Here is a 14,702-nt window from a genome sequence, read left to right as displayed (position 1 = left end):
CCTACTTTATGACTAATATTTGGCCTACTCCTCAATACAAATGCTGAGCATCTGTCAGTGCGTGTTTCCTGGCATCTGAACCTGTGACTTCAGCCTTTCTAGTGTCACGCTGTATCAGCTGAGGCGCAGGAACATGAGTGCAGACACTCTTGGCCATTTATATGACATTTTCAGCAAAAACAGCTAACGTTTTGTAAGTTTTACCTGTTATTTTTTGGGACTGATAATGCATATGTTTGAAAACTCATTTCAAAGTGACCATTTTTGAAAAAAGACACATCGTCTTCACATTGTGGTCACGTAACCACCCAAAATGAAAGTCTTTGAAAACGATGACATCATGCACATGAATAATATGTGTTTAGTGGAGTGTATGATAAAGGCAGGCACAAACAAACATAACCAACAATGGTGGAATATGTGGTTGTGTTGTTTTTGCTCGTGTTTGCTAATGTTTCATCAGCAAAGAGTGGATTTTACTTTACAATACAACCAAAGTGAAGACATACAGTATCTTACACACATTTAGACACAAACAATTATATAGTCAAAAGCGCCAAGCAACCGACCAGAAATTTTGGCCTGGTATGCGTAATACAGCATTTTTGGCCTTTTTTGCCCAAAAATGGCGAAAGATTGTTTAGAAAAAGTTATCATGTAAACATACAGCCAAAATATTTGTTGTATAAAATGGCGTAAGACACCAAATAACCACAAACAACCTCGATTCTAAAGCAGATGAGAAAATATTATAAAAATTAGTTTACACTTAATTTTACGGAACAATTCTTGCTACTAATAAACCATTATCTCTGACTTTTACCTCGATAAACTCCGTCTTGTTTGTTTGTGTGTCTTGTGTGTTTTGTGTTTTGTGTTTTGTGTTGTCTTGTTTTTTGGGGTTGTGTTGTGTTGTTTTGTGTTGTTGTTTTGTTTTGTTTTAAATTGTTTGTTTTGTTTTAAATTGTTTTGTTTTAAATTGTTTTGTTTTGTTTGTTTTAAATTTTTTGTTTTGTTTTAAATTGTTTTGTTTTGTTTTAAATTTTTTGTTTTGTTTTAAATTGTTTTGTTTTGTTTTAAATTTTTTGTTTTGTTTTAAATTGTTTTGTTTTGTTTTAAATTTTTTGTTTTGTTTTATATTTTTTGTTTTGTTTTAAATTTTTTGTTTTAAATTTTTTTGTTTTGTTTTGTTTAAAATTGTTTGTTTTAAATTGTTTTGTTTTGTTTTGTTTTAAATTGTTTTGTTTTGTTTTTTTAAATTGTTTTGTTTTGTTTTAAATTGTTTTGTTTTTGTTTTTTTTTAAATTGTTTTGTTTTGTTTTAAATTGTTTTGTTTTAAATAGTTTTGTTTTGTTTTGTTTTAAATTGTTTTGTTTTGTTTTGTTTTAATTGTTTTGTTTTAAAATTTTTGTTTTGTTTTGTTTTAAATTGTTTGTTTTAATTGTTTTGTTTTAAATTGTTTTGTTTAAATTTTTTTGTTTTGTTTTGTTTTAAATTGTTTTGTTTTGTTTTAAATTGTTTAGTTTTAAATTGTTTTGTTTTGTTTTGTTTTAAATTTTTTGTTTTGTTTTAAATTGTTTGTTTTGTTTAAAATTTTTTGTTTTGTTTTAAATTGTTTTGTTTTGTTTTAAATTTTTTGGTTTGTTTTAAATTGTTTTGTTTGTTTTAAATTTTTTGTTTTGTTTTAAATTGTTTTGTTTGTTTTAAATTTTTTGTTTTGTTTTAAATTTTTTGTTTTAAATTTTTTTGTTTTGTTTTGTTTAAAATTGTTTTTGTTTTAAATTGTTTTGTTTTGTTTTAAATTGTTTTGTTTTTTTTGTTTTGTTTTAAATTGTTTTGTTGTTTTAAATTGTTTTGTTTAAATAGTTTTGTTTTGTTTTGTTTTAAATAGTTTTGTTTTGTTTTGTTTTAAATTGTTTGTTTTAAAATTTTGTTTTGTTTTGTTTTAAATTGTTTTGTTTTAATTGTTTTGTTTTAAATTGTTTTGTTTAAATTTTTGTTTTGTTTTGTTTTAAATTGTTTGTTTTGTTTTAAAGTGTTTTGTTTAAATTGTTTTGTTTTGTTTTGTTTTTAATTTTTTGTTTTGTTTTAAATTGTTTTGTTTGTTTTAAATTTTTTGTTTTGTTTTAAATTGTTTTGTTTTTGTTTTAAATTGTTGTTTTGTTTTAAATGTTTTGTTTGTTTTAAATTTTTTTTTTGTTTTTAAATTGTTTTGTTTTGTTTTAAATTTTTGTTTTGTTTTAAATTTTTTGTTTAAATTTTTTTGTTTTGTTTTGTTTTAAATTGTTTTGTTTTAAATTGTTTTGTTTTGTTTTAATTGTTTTGTTTTGTTTTGTTTTAAATTGTTTTGTTTTGTTTTAAATTGTTTTGTTTTAAATTGTTTTGTTTGTTTTGTTTTAAATTGTTTTGTTTTGTTTTAAATTGTTTTGTTTTAAAATTTTTGTTTTGTTTTGTTTTAAATTGTTTTGTTTTAATTGTTTTGTTTTGTTTTAAATTGTTTTGTTTTGTTTTGTTTTGTTTTGTTTTAAATTGTTTTGTTTTAAATTGTTTTGTTTTAATTTTTTTGTTTTGTTTTGTTTTGTTTAAATTGTTTTGTTTTAAATTGTTTTGTTTCATTTCAGTTTTTCATATTGTTTTGTTTTAAATTGTTTAGTTTTGGTTCATTTCAGATTATTTTATGTCATATATATATATATATATATATAATATATATATATATATATATATATATATATATATATATATATATATATATATATAATATATGTTCTGTTTAATTTATTTAGTTTTATTTTATATTGTTTTGTTTTTTGTTTTGTTTTGTTCCGTTTCATTTTATTTTATATTGTTTTGTTGTGTTTTAAATTGTTTTGTTTTGTTTTAAATGGTTTTGTTTTGTTCTGTTTCATTTTATTTTTATTGATTTTTTTACATTGTTTTGTTCTGTTTCATTTCATTTCGTTTCTTTTTGTTTTGTTTTTACTTGACAGCTTTCTGTTTTTTTTTTTTTTTGGAAGATTTGAAGATATTATATATATATAATAGATATATATATATATATATATATTCTTAAAGAAGATAAAGAGTTATGATCACTTTGTATTATTTTCAGCTCTTTTACCAAATATTTAAATATACTTAAAAATTTATAAAAAATTATTAATTCAACTCAAATTGAATTATTAAACTCAAATTAAAACTATGAATAAAATATTTGTAAAAATCATTAAATATATATAGTTTTAATAAATTGTAAAAAAACATGACAGTATAAAATCACACAACATTTACAAAAAAATGGCAAGTAAAAAATGTAATGCATTAATCACATTTTCTAGTAAACACTCCAAAAATATTTCTTTTAAACCTTAAATAATCATCTTTACAGTATGTGTACAGCCCACACTGTAGTATCATGTTCATCAGTACAGTTTAATGGCGTCTGTAGGCAGTAACAGGCAGTATTAACACATCTCTCGGGACGCTTCCACAGATGGTCTTTTTGGCTGTATTTTTATGTAAATAACAGTGCTGTACAGTAGGACCACACACATACACACCACCCATCAGCACTATCTGCACTCACTTCCATTATTTATCCAGTGAATATTTCATGGTGACACTTGTTCTGGACGTCCCGCTCCGCCAGAGGGGCCTCGCTAATGAGGCACGACGGCCCTCTCAGCTGGTCGCCTCACAGCCGGGTTAAATCTCATGTCTTCTTGTGCTTCTTCACGTCCCCTCACTGTATCTTTTGCTCAGCTCCTTTCGGCAATGTTGTAAGCGGGTCACTAAAAGGCTACGTAATTAACCTTCATCCTGAATAAAGGGCAGAGAGTTTATGTTTGGAAGTACTTGCTAAGGCAGGAGTGCCGTATGTGCTTAGTGTTTCAGTTTGCATATTCAATGTTAGCCATTTACAAAAAGGTAGTCCTAAAGTCTGTGCTAGAAATGTGAATATAATGTGTTTTTGTTACATCTACCTAACCCTTGTGTACTGTTGGGGATGTTTTCATCCACTCAGGGATGGGTTTGTGTCTTAAGTTGGACAAAGCCTTTTCTGTGTGTCAGCTAGCAGAATGATTTTTTGGTGACAACTTATTTTGACTCATATTTTGAGAAAATGCTTTGCGTTTTTTTTTTTTACTCAACAATATATACACTCTGTTAGGGATGAAAACAATCAAATAAGTTAAACTGCTGTAAAATGCATCAGATAAATGTAGACTGTGATAAAAAATAGTCCACAATTAGATTTATATTGAAAATACGTCATTTTGTGTGTGTTTTTCACCAAATCAGTGACATCATTTGTGAACTTGGCAATTAAAGAGTTAAAATCCTGTAATTTTCTAAACAATTTAGTAGTTTTGGTCAGGACTGAGGTTGATATTTTGAAGAATGTTGTAAACCTGTAACCATTGACTTTCAGAGTAAAAATTCTATTTGTGAAATGTGAATTGTATGCCAATGCAAAATCGGCACGTTTAAGGTTTGTTTTCTTTAAAAATCAGCGATCTCCACTGGCTGAGTGATATCTGATATAAAGAGGGTCTCAGATTGTACAAGAAGCACTGCATTAAATAACATTTCCCCCTGCCATGTCTTTATAATATGAGCATTTATTTTACTCCAGTATATTCAATGGAGCTTCTGCGCTAGCCTGGCGATTCTGACGGGCACGTGCAAGTAAACTGCTTTTTGTCTCGTTTACGCTTGAGCAACTAAATGAAGCCAAAGTCTGTTTAACTGATTGTATTTGATTTACATTACAACATCGATGCTGTAAAAGGAATCGTATAAAATGAAAAAAACTCACAATAACAGGTCACCGGAAGTTTATCAGTATGGGAAACACACTAGCTCGGCATATACCCTATTTAGAAATTTTTCAAAATATCTTCTTTTGTGTTCAACACACAAAATAAATAATTTGGATTCTGGAAAGCCTTATAACCACTCAAGTATGATTAAATGCTGAGTAAATAAATTTTTTTGGGTGAGCCATCCCTTTAATTTCAGATTAATGAATGAATGATTGGTCTGAGATGGTTTTTTGTAATAATATTGTATGTTTCCTCTTTTTGTTGACAGTGAAGGGGTCTTCAAGTGCCCGGAGGACCAGCTCCCACTGGATTACGCCAAGGTAATTCACTCAGCTGTAATCTCTGTTGTAGGACAGATTACTGTTCAATCTCTCCCACAGTGATTGACTTCCAGTGGAGTCTAAGAGCCCTCGTTCTGTGCTTTTATTCGGAGCTTCGCTTTCCTCGAGTGGCTCTGCCGGAGTGTGCTGTGAGTCAGTGAAGAGCCAGAGGCATTGAGTCCTCGTCCACGCATCTCAAAACACAGGAATAATCACACTAATGAACTACCACAGGCCACACATTTCACTAGGCATGGGGAAATGAATAGATATGACACCGGGATTAGATCAGAATAGGTTTTATGCTGTTTTATTGCTGTGTGGCCTTTCTGCACCGCGGATCACACCTGTTAAAAAATATATTTATTTATCCTTTATTTACTTTGTTTGTTTGTTTGTTTGTTTTTGTTTGTTTGTTGTTTGTTTTTCAGTGATATATATATAGACTGCATATAGTGTGTGTGTGTATGTAATATATAAACATATAAAATAAATACCTATTCTTGCATGTGTATATATTTAAATACATACTTATAATGTAAGTACAAATACTTACATATATTTAAATACATACACATATAATGTAAATACATATACTTGCATATATATTTAAATACATACACATATACTGTAAATACATATACTTACATATATTTAAATACATACACATATAATGTAAATACATATACTTACATATATATTTAAATACATACACATATAATGTAAATACATATACTTGCATATATATTTAAATACATATGTAAGTACAAATACTTACATATATATTTAAATATATAAACATAAAATATAAATACATATACTTGCATATATATTTAAATACATATGTAAGTACAAATACTTACATATATATTTAAATATATAAACATAAAATGTAAATACATATACTTGCATATATATTTAAATACATACACATATAATGTAAATACATATACTTACATATATATTTAAATACATACACATAATGTAAATACATATACTTACATATATATTTAAATACATACACATATAATGTAAATACACATATTTGCATATATATTTAATAGATACACATATAATGTAATTACATATACTTACATGTATATTTAAATACATACACATATAATGTAAATACACATATTTGCATATATATTTTAATAGATACACATATAATGTAATTACATATACTTACATGTATATTTAATACATACACATATAATGTAAATACAAATACTTTCATAAATTTAAATACATACACATATAATGTAAATACATATACTTGTATATTTAATACATACACATATAATGTAAATACATATACTTGTATATTTAAATACATACACATATAATGTAAATACACATACTTGCATATATATTTAAATATATAATATATTTATATATATAAATATATAGAAATATTTACACAATATAATCAAGCATCTGTTTATATAGACATAAATATACAGATTACGCACAAATGTAATATAAATTTATATTTGTAAATATAAACTTTTATTTTACTTGTGATTTTTATTTATTTAAATTTTTATAATAATTAGTAAAATACTATAACTAGTAATACTAATATAATATAAAATAATAAAATTGTACAACATTACCTAGATTTGGTTGAGAATTAGTGATGTGAGATATGGCTAAGCTGTGTTTAGTTAATTAAGGGTGTTTCAAAGTGATTCATCTCTTCATGAAGGTATTAATTATTAATAAAGTGGTCCACACTGTAAGTATTACCTATGCTATATATGATTTGGGCGGTTATACCCTCCGGCTTGTCTAATCTGCACCCGACCACATTAAAGAAGGAATTTCACCAAATCTTTAATAAAGTGTTGGTTAATTTTTCATTTTGCTCTTTAGCTAACTTAATCAGGTTGAGCTGGGAAAAATGCCACAAGTGTCGGCGTTCATTAAAGAGTCATTTTTCTCATGTGTGCCCTAGAGGACTGAGATTACGAAACCTCTGAGCGCTTCGCAGATGAGGACTATATATACTGTACCTTGAGTTTAACAAGTCATTTTAAACCCGCTCTGATTAGTAACTCGTAGGATGAGAACTTATATCGTATTATATAATCGTGATGATAATGCATCCCAAATTATTTGTAATAATCTAAAAAACTGGTTTGAAGGACATTGATTCCAACACAAATTACAAACCTGCCATCATTTGCTCTCCCTCTAACTTTTTCCAAACCTGTTTATTTTCTTTCTTTCTTTCTTTCTTTCTTTCTTTCTTTCTTTCTTTCTTTCTTTCTTTCTTTCTTTCTTTCTTTCTTTCTTTCTTTCTTTCTTCTAGTTAAACACAAAAAAGCAAAAAAAATATTTTGAAGAATGTTGAAAACCAAAAAAGCCATTGGCATCCATTTTTTTTTAACCTACACTGTAATGTCCATTGGTAGTTTCCAACATTTTTCTTTCGAGTTTAAAAGAAGAGATAAACAGATTTGATTTGTTAGTTACAATATGTTTGTCTTAAGGTTCTTTTAAAAAGTGTGTTTTGAAGCAGTGACAAGATTCACATTTAGAAAATATAAGCATTCAAAACGTTTCTCTTTCCTGCTATTAGAGTCAAGACCTCACCATGCACTTCAATTAAGAGCTCTTTAGTGTTTAAATTGTTCCACCTACAAGCTGAAGCTGATAATCAGTCACTTAAGATGTTTTTCCACTGCATGGCATGGCACGGTTCGGTTCGCACGTTTTTTCACACTCGTGTTTACACTGGCAAGTTTCAAAAGCGTCCCAGAATCTTAAAAACACGTATCAATATTTCAGAAACTGCATTTGAATTTTACCAGTATTCAATCAAATGAATTTTATTAAAGCCTTTTGAATGTGATGAAAATGGTCTAAATTGATGAAAATTACACATTCAAAACGTTACCATTACTCTGACATTTTTAATGTAAAATAATGTAAGTAAAATGTTAAGAACTTTCCCAGTACTGGGTTACAGCTAATTTATTTTTTTATTATTATTGTATTATTAAATGTATTAAATTATAATCATTTTTTGATGGGGCAAATAAAATTATTTTCCATCTGGGCCATTAGAAAAACTCCTTAGCGTTTAGCCCTATATGAGTCTAAAATTTCATTCATAATGGGCTTAAAAATGTCTTAAACTTAGCTTGGTGAAACCTGCAGAAGCCCTGGGTTCAGAGATTCAGCACAGATCACAAAATGTAGCAGATCTTCAAAAATAACCATGAATGCTGTCATTTAAAGCAGAGAAGTAGCAGACAGGCTGTTGTAGACTGCTGTCATGAGTAACAGATGCGCATTAGCTCCACCACTCTGACTGGCAGAGCTGTAACATAAACAAAACGCCATTGGCTATTTTCAAAAAGAGGGTGGAGCTACTTGAAATATCATGCCCTGTATTCAGTTGAAATGACATCACACATTGAACAAAGCTGCGCATTTCAAAGGGATCTTTCAATAAAACCGACTTTTTATTTTGTCGAAAGTGTGCAAATTTCAGACCTTTTACCATATTTGTAAGCAAACCGTTGTAATATCTGAGTCATGCTCTGCTGCAGTGTGTTTGACACGCTTCGAGAAGGCACATGCACCAACTTAAACCTGTTCTGTGTTGGAAAGAGCTTTAGTGCACTAATCCACTGAAACTGTGATTTGCATGAAGTCAGGGGGGAAAACTCTACTCTACTTTACTCTACTACGTCTGATGCTCACGATCCTGAACACACACACACACACACACACAATTATTGCACAGGCAGTCATTTTTAAAGACCTGCGAGTCGCCCACAGATTACCCATCACCCCCGCAGGGCCGCAGATCACTGCCTGTCTCTGCCTGTTTGAGGCTGGGTTCACCTTACATTTCTCATCCCATTCCATCCTCCTACTCTCACAAAGTTATATAGTGAACAGCCGCATTATTATAACTGTTACATTTTATTTATTTACTTGTTAATTTACCCATTACTTATGGTTTTCTTTTGTACTATAAAAGTAACTCAATGAAACTGCTCAAAAAATATATGTTTGTTTTGTGCACATTGTGCTTATTTTTTTCTTATTAAAATAGTTTAATAACTACATTGGGGTGACACGGTGGCTCAGTGGTTAGCACCGTCGCCTCACAGCAAGAATGTCACTGGTTTGAGTCCCGGCTGGGCCAGTTGGCATTTCTGTGTTGAGTTTGCATGTTCTCCCTGTGTTGGCGTGGGTTTCCTCTGTGTGCTCCAGTTTCCCCCACAGTCCAAAGACATGTGCTATAGGTGAATTGAATCAACTAAATTGGCCGTAGTGTTTGAGTGTGTGTGTGAATGTGAGAGTGTATAGGTGTTTCCCAGTACTGGGTTGCAGCCTGAGCTCATAAAATCCTGGAGTCCACATATAAGTTCCAAATTACATTTAAGCAATACAATCGAAATATCATGTTTTTTTTGTTATTACACAGTATTTTATTTGTATTCGGGTACTTTCATGTAGATTTCTTATAGTTAAGTAAAACTACATTAAAACTTAAATCATTTTAAGCACATGAAATATAATAGATGTTAACGGGGAAAAAATTTATCAATTAATTACCATTTTGAAGCTAAACTACAGTATTTAAAGGAAATTTTCAGTGATGGACATCAGAAACCTCTGACAGTTTATTGGTAATTCACCCACTTTTGCATGAAAGGGGCTGAGGATTAATGGCAGCAAAACGAAACATAGCAAACTTATCTAAATGAGCAGCAACAGCCAATAAGAGCACAGACACTGATCTGCAACCTGTGAAACCAGCCTGATCTCATGAGGAAACGTAACTATTTCACGTTTTGTAAGTTTAGTGGCTAATTCATATGAATTCGTACGAAAATGCATGATTTTATAAAGGAGATGTTGCACTTAACCCTCCCCCTAAACCCAACAATCATAGGGGGATGAGAATATAATCCCAAATTGTACGAATAAGATCATACGAATTCATATGAATTAGCCACTAAAACAAAAAGTTACGATTTGCTGTGAGATTGTGATGTGTGAAACTTTTTGATCAATCTGTAAAGTAGAGATGCCAACTACAAACTATCCATCTACTCATGATGTAGTTATTTATATTACTTTTTACATTTACAAATCATCATGTCTATGGCAGTATGGCATCTTAAGTGACTGATTATAAGCTTTAGCTTGTAGGTGGAACAATTTAAACACCAAAGAACATCTGATTGGTCAGAAGATCTGAAGAAAAGCTGAAGTGCATTGTGAGGTCTTGACTCTTATAGCAGGAAAGTGAGAAACGTTTTGAATACTTATATCTAAATGTGAATTTTGTCACTGCTTTAGAGCACACTTTTTAAAGAACCTTAAGACTAACATATTATAACTAACAAATCAAATCTGTTTATCTCTTCTATTAAACTCGAAAGAAAAATGTTGGAAACTGTACCCATTGACCTTCACAAAAAATCTGTCAATGAAAATAAGTATGTGTTTGTGTGTATGTGGCTCTATACTGGGTGACATGGATAGCGAACATCCACGTCTGCAGGGTCTGATGTGCTCAGTCATATTCCGGCAGATCTGTGTGTGTATGTAAATCCCACAGGCTGGGGATTTGGGCTGATTGGATGGGGAACTGCTCATCCTTCATCGACTTTATGGATGAAGGGAAGATGCAGTAGCCGCTAGATGTAACACACATATGCACGTGTACGCACTCGTTTTACAGAACACCAGCTGAGGTCATGCAGCTTACATAATGTATCTGTGTTTTTGACAAAGCATTATTCTTTTGCTCATCTCTCTAAATTCAGTTTCACAGTGTTGCATCATTGCTATTTAATAAGACACAATATTTAACAGATTTAATGCAAAAATTGCTATTATATATTATGTCTTTGGTCCATTTACATGAGTAAGCATTTTGTATGCGGTGGGGGAAATAAGTATTGAACATGTCATGTTTTTTTCCTGGGAATATTATTTCTAAAGGAGCTGTTGACATGGAATTGAGCCAGATGTTGGTAAAAAAAACCCGAACAATACAAACATAAAAATAAAACAAAACAAAATCTGAAAAATGAGTTCTGTGTAATAACAATAAAATGACACAATGATAAAGTACTGAACTACTGAAATGTATTTAATACCATATGAGACGCCTCTCATATGGAGAATGAAGTCCCATTAACTGCTCAGGTGGAATTTTTTTTTTTCAGACTTCAACAGATTGTAAAAATCTTGACGTTTCTGTGGGTCTTGTCTATCAAATCTGATCTTTATTTTGTATTCTCTATTGGATTCAAGTCAGGTGATTGGCTGGGCCATTCTACAGCTTGAATTTCTTTCTCTGAAAGCATAGTTCCAGTTAAAAACACAGATTAAGAACAAGTTGAGGAGGTGTAAATGATGGGGATTTAGTTTTTCCATTATTGGCTGAACTATTCCTTTAAAACACAATTATTGTGTAACATGATTAAGTCAGGTGATTGACTGGGCCATTCTACAGCTACCATTTTCTTCCTTTGAAACCATTTGAGAGTTTCTTTGGCTGTGTTTTGGATCATTGTCTCGCTGAAACGTCCATGTTACACAATAATTGTGTTTTAAAGGAATAGTTCAGCCAATAATGGAAAAACTAAATCCCCATCATTTACACCTCCTCAACATGTTTTTAACCTGTGTTTTTAACTGAAACTATGCTTTCAGAGAAAGAAATTCAAGCTGTAGATTGGCCCAGCCAATCACCTGACTTGAATCCAATAGAGAATACAAAATAAAGATCAGATTTGATAGACGAGACCTACAGAAACGTCAAGATTTTTACCCTTGGTTAAAGTCAATCACTCCTGAGCAATTCATGCGACTTCATTCTCCATATGTGAGGCGTCTTTAAGCTGCCATCACCAAAAAGCCTTGTTCTTAACCCTTGTGTTTCAGTTGAACACAAAATAAGATATTCTGAAGAATGCTGGAAAAACTGCCAGTGACTTCCACAGTATTTTTTTAGTTCCAACTAATAAGATCAGTGGCTGCTTTTCCCCCCAACATTCTTCAGAATATCTTCTACACTAATCTATCTTTAGTGTTATAAGATATCAATTCATTAACATTTAGAACCACTTCATTTTTTGGTCAACTATCCCTTTAAGATCAATCCCTGCTGTAATTTCTAAGCACTCAAGTACTAACACCCATCTTTATGAATGGCGTGACGCTAGCTATAATTATATCAACAGACAATCCCCTTCCAGCGTGGGAGAAGCCACAGGCGTATAGTGTGCCATAGTTAATAAGTGAACGTTTAAACCCAGACCTCTGTCCTGTCCTTGAGTGCCTAATCCATGAGTGTGTTTTAAGAGAGGAGACAGCTCTGATTAATGTGTCCTTGGTGTAACGCTGTGTTATAGATCTATCCTGACCCTGAGCTGGAGCAGCAGATACTGGCGCTGCCCATCCGCTGTATTCACAGTGAAGAGGGCTGCCGCTGGACCGGTCAGATGAAACAGCTACAGGTAATCATGCTTTTCATCTCTGAGGCCACATATGCTTGGCTTGGGTGTTTTTTTTTGATGTTTGCTTTTCGAGGGTTGTGTTGGCTAGGGATGGGTGATATGGGCGTAAAACAATATCACATTATTTTCTGGTATTTATTGCGTTAATGATTTCAATGAACATGATGTCATAGCTATTCCATTTACAGAGGAAGCTAGTTACAAATAAACGCCACATATGCTTTTACTGCTATCTGTAACATTATTTTGGAGTAAAAATATGTCAGTAATAATGTACTGCACTGTAGTACATATAGTCACTGCACAGACATTTCTTTGTTGCTTTGTACAACTCTGAACTATACCAGTTCCAGTTTTATAATCATTATTGTCGTGGAAGTAATTCTTATTGTGAGAGATTTTTTTTCATACACTACCTGTCAAGTCTTGTCGTCAATCCCACTTGTAAGAGCAACAAATAATAACTTAACTTCTAGTTGATCATTTGGAAAAGTGAAGCAGAAGGTCGATTTTTCCAGTGAATCATCTGTTGAACTGCATGTCAATTATCACAAATACTGCAGACCAACTGGAACCCGAATGGAGCCAAGATTCTCACAGAAATCAGTCAAGTTTGGTGAAGGAAAAATCATGGTTTGGGGTTGCATTCAGTGTAGAGCTGTGCGACACATCTGCAGAGTGGATGGCAACATCAACAGCCTGAGGTAGCAAGACATTTGGGCTGCCCATTACATTACAAACCGCAGGGAACAGCAGATTCTTCAGCAGGATAGTGCTCCTTCTCAAACTTCAGCCTCCACATCAAAGTTCCTGAAAGCAAAGAAGGTCAAGGATGCTCCAAGATTGGCCAGCCCAGTCGCCAGAGGTAAACATTATTGAGCATGTCTGAGGTAAGATGGAGAAGGCATTTAAGATGAATCCAAAGAATGTTGATGAACTCTGGGAGTCCTGCATGAATCTTTCTTTGCCATTCCAGATGACTTTATTAATAAGTTATTTGAGTCATTGCAGAGATGTATGGATGCTGTCCTCCAAGCTCATGGGAGTCATACACAATATAAATTCTTATGCACTGCACCATGACTTTATATTCTATACTGTACATTATTTCTGTTACGTGACAAGACTTTTGTCTAAGCAAAGTCAGACCTTACTGTCTTAATTAAACAATTAGAAATCAAGGCATGATCATATTTTATTTAGGTAAAATAAGCATAATCTAGAGGGCTTTGTCTTTCATATAAGCAACTTTTGATGCCAAATGATCAACTAGAAGTCAAGTTATTATTTGTTGTTCCTAAAACTTGGATAGGTGACAAGACTTTTGTCAGGTAGTGTATATCTTAAACATTTAAAATCATCAATACATACTTTGGTCTTCTAATGTAGCTACTGCTAGAATATTTTTGTGTCGAGGTGATTTGTTTGAATGTGCTATGTTTTTTTTCCCACCCCTAGAGCCACTTCTCGACCTGCGCATTCAATGTGATCCCCTGCCCAAACCGCTGCTCCGTCAAGCTGACGCGCAGAGACTTGCCCGAACACCTGCAGCACGACTGTCCCAAACGCAAGGTCAAGTGCGAGTTCTGCGGGAGCGAGTTCACAGGAGAGGCCTATGAGGTGAATACCATAGTAATAGAGTGCTATAGAATTAGGGGTTTTTGGACTAGAGGAACTTTTTTATAGTTTCTAGAGCTCTAGGGATGCACTGAAATTAAAATTTTGGGCTGATGCCTTAACCAAAAAACCTGTATGCACTTGGCCAATCCACCCGAAACCACTTTGTAGTAATTATTTATTACTGTTTGAGTTTCTTTTGGTTGAACGCAAAGGAAGATATTCTGAGGAATGCTGGAAAAAACTGCCAGTAACTTCCATAGTATTTTTTGTTCCTACTATGAGGATCAGTGGCTGCTTTGTTTCCAACATTTTTCAGAATATCTTGTTTTCTGTTCAATAGAAGAAATAAATTCATCAAAGTTTAGAACCACTTTCATTTTTTGGTGAACTATCCCTTCAAGTTCAATCCCTGCTATGATTTCTAAGCACGCAAGTAC

The 14,702-nt window shown here is 31.8% G+C and overlaps 1 protein-coding gene across 2 annotated transcripts in view; it reads left to right on the top strand.

Moving 5' to 3' along the window:
* traf4a (tnf receptor-associated factor 4a) overlaps positions 1–14,702 on the top strand; it is a 101,487-nt gene that overhangs the window by 71,725 nt on the left and 15,060 nt on the right. Inside the window, exons 2-4 of one of the 2 annotated variants that reach the window (XM_056473577.1) lie at positions 5,095–5,146; positions 12,541–12,645; positions 14,104–14,265. The exons of the other annotated variant lie outside the window; for it this stretch is intronic. Coding sequence (XP_056329552.1) covers positions 5,095–5,146; positions 12,541–12,645; positions 14,104–14,265 — 319 coding nt within the window. The remainder of the gene's footprint in view (positions 1–5,094; positions 5,147–12,540; positions 12,646–14,103; positions 14,266–14,702) is intronic. 2 annotated transcript variants of the gene reach the window in all.

Source organism: Danio aesculapii, chromosome 15 (assembly GCF_903798145.1).
Source record: "Danio aesculapii chromosome 15, fDanAes4.1, whole genome shotgun sequence".
In the NCBI taxonomy this organism is placed as follows: domain Eukaryota; kingdom Metazoa; phylum Chordata; class Actinopteri; order Cypriniformes; family Danionidae; genus Danio; species Danio aesculapii.
The sequence above is the reverse complement of the archived record's forward strand: the minus strand, read 5'-3'. Positions and strand labels throughout refer to the sequence as shown.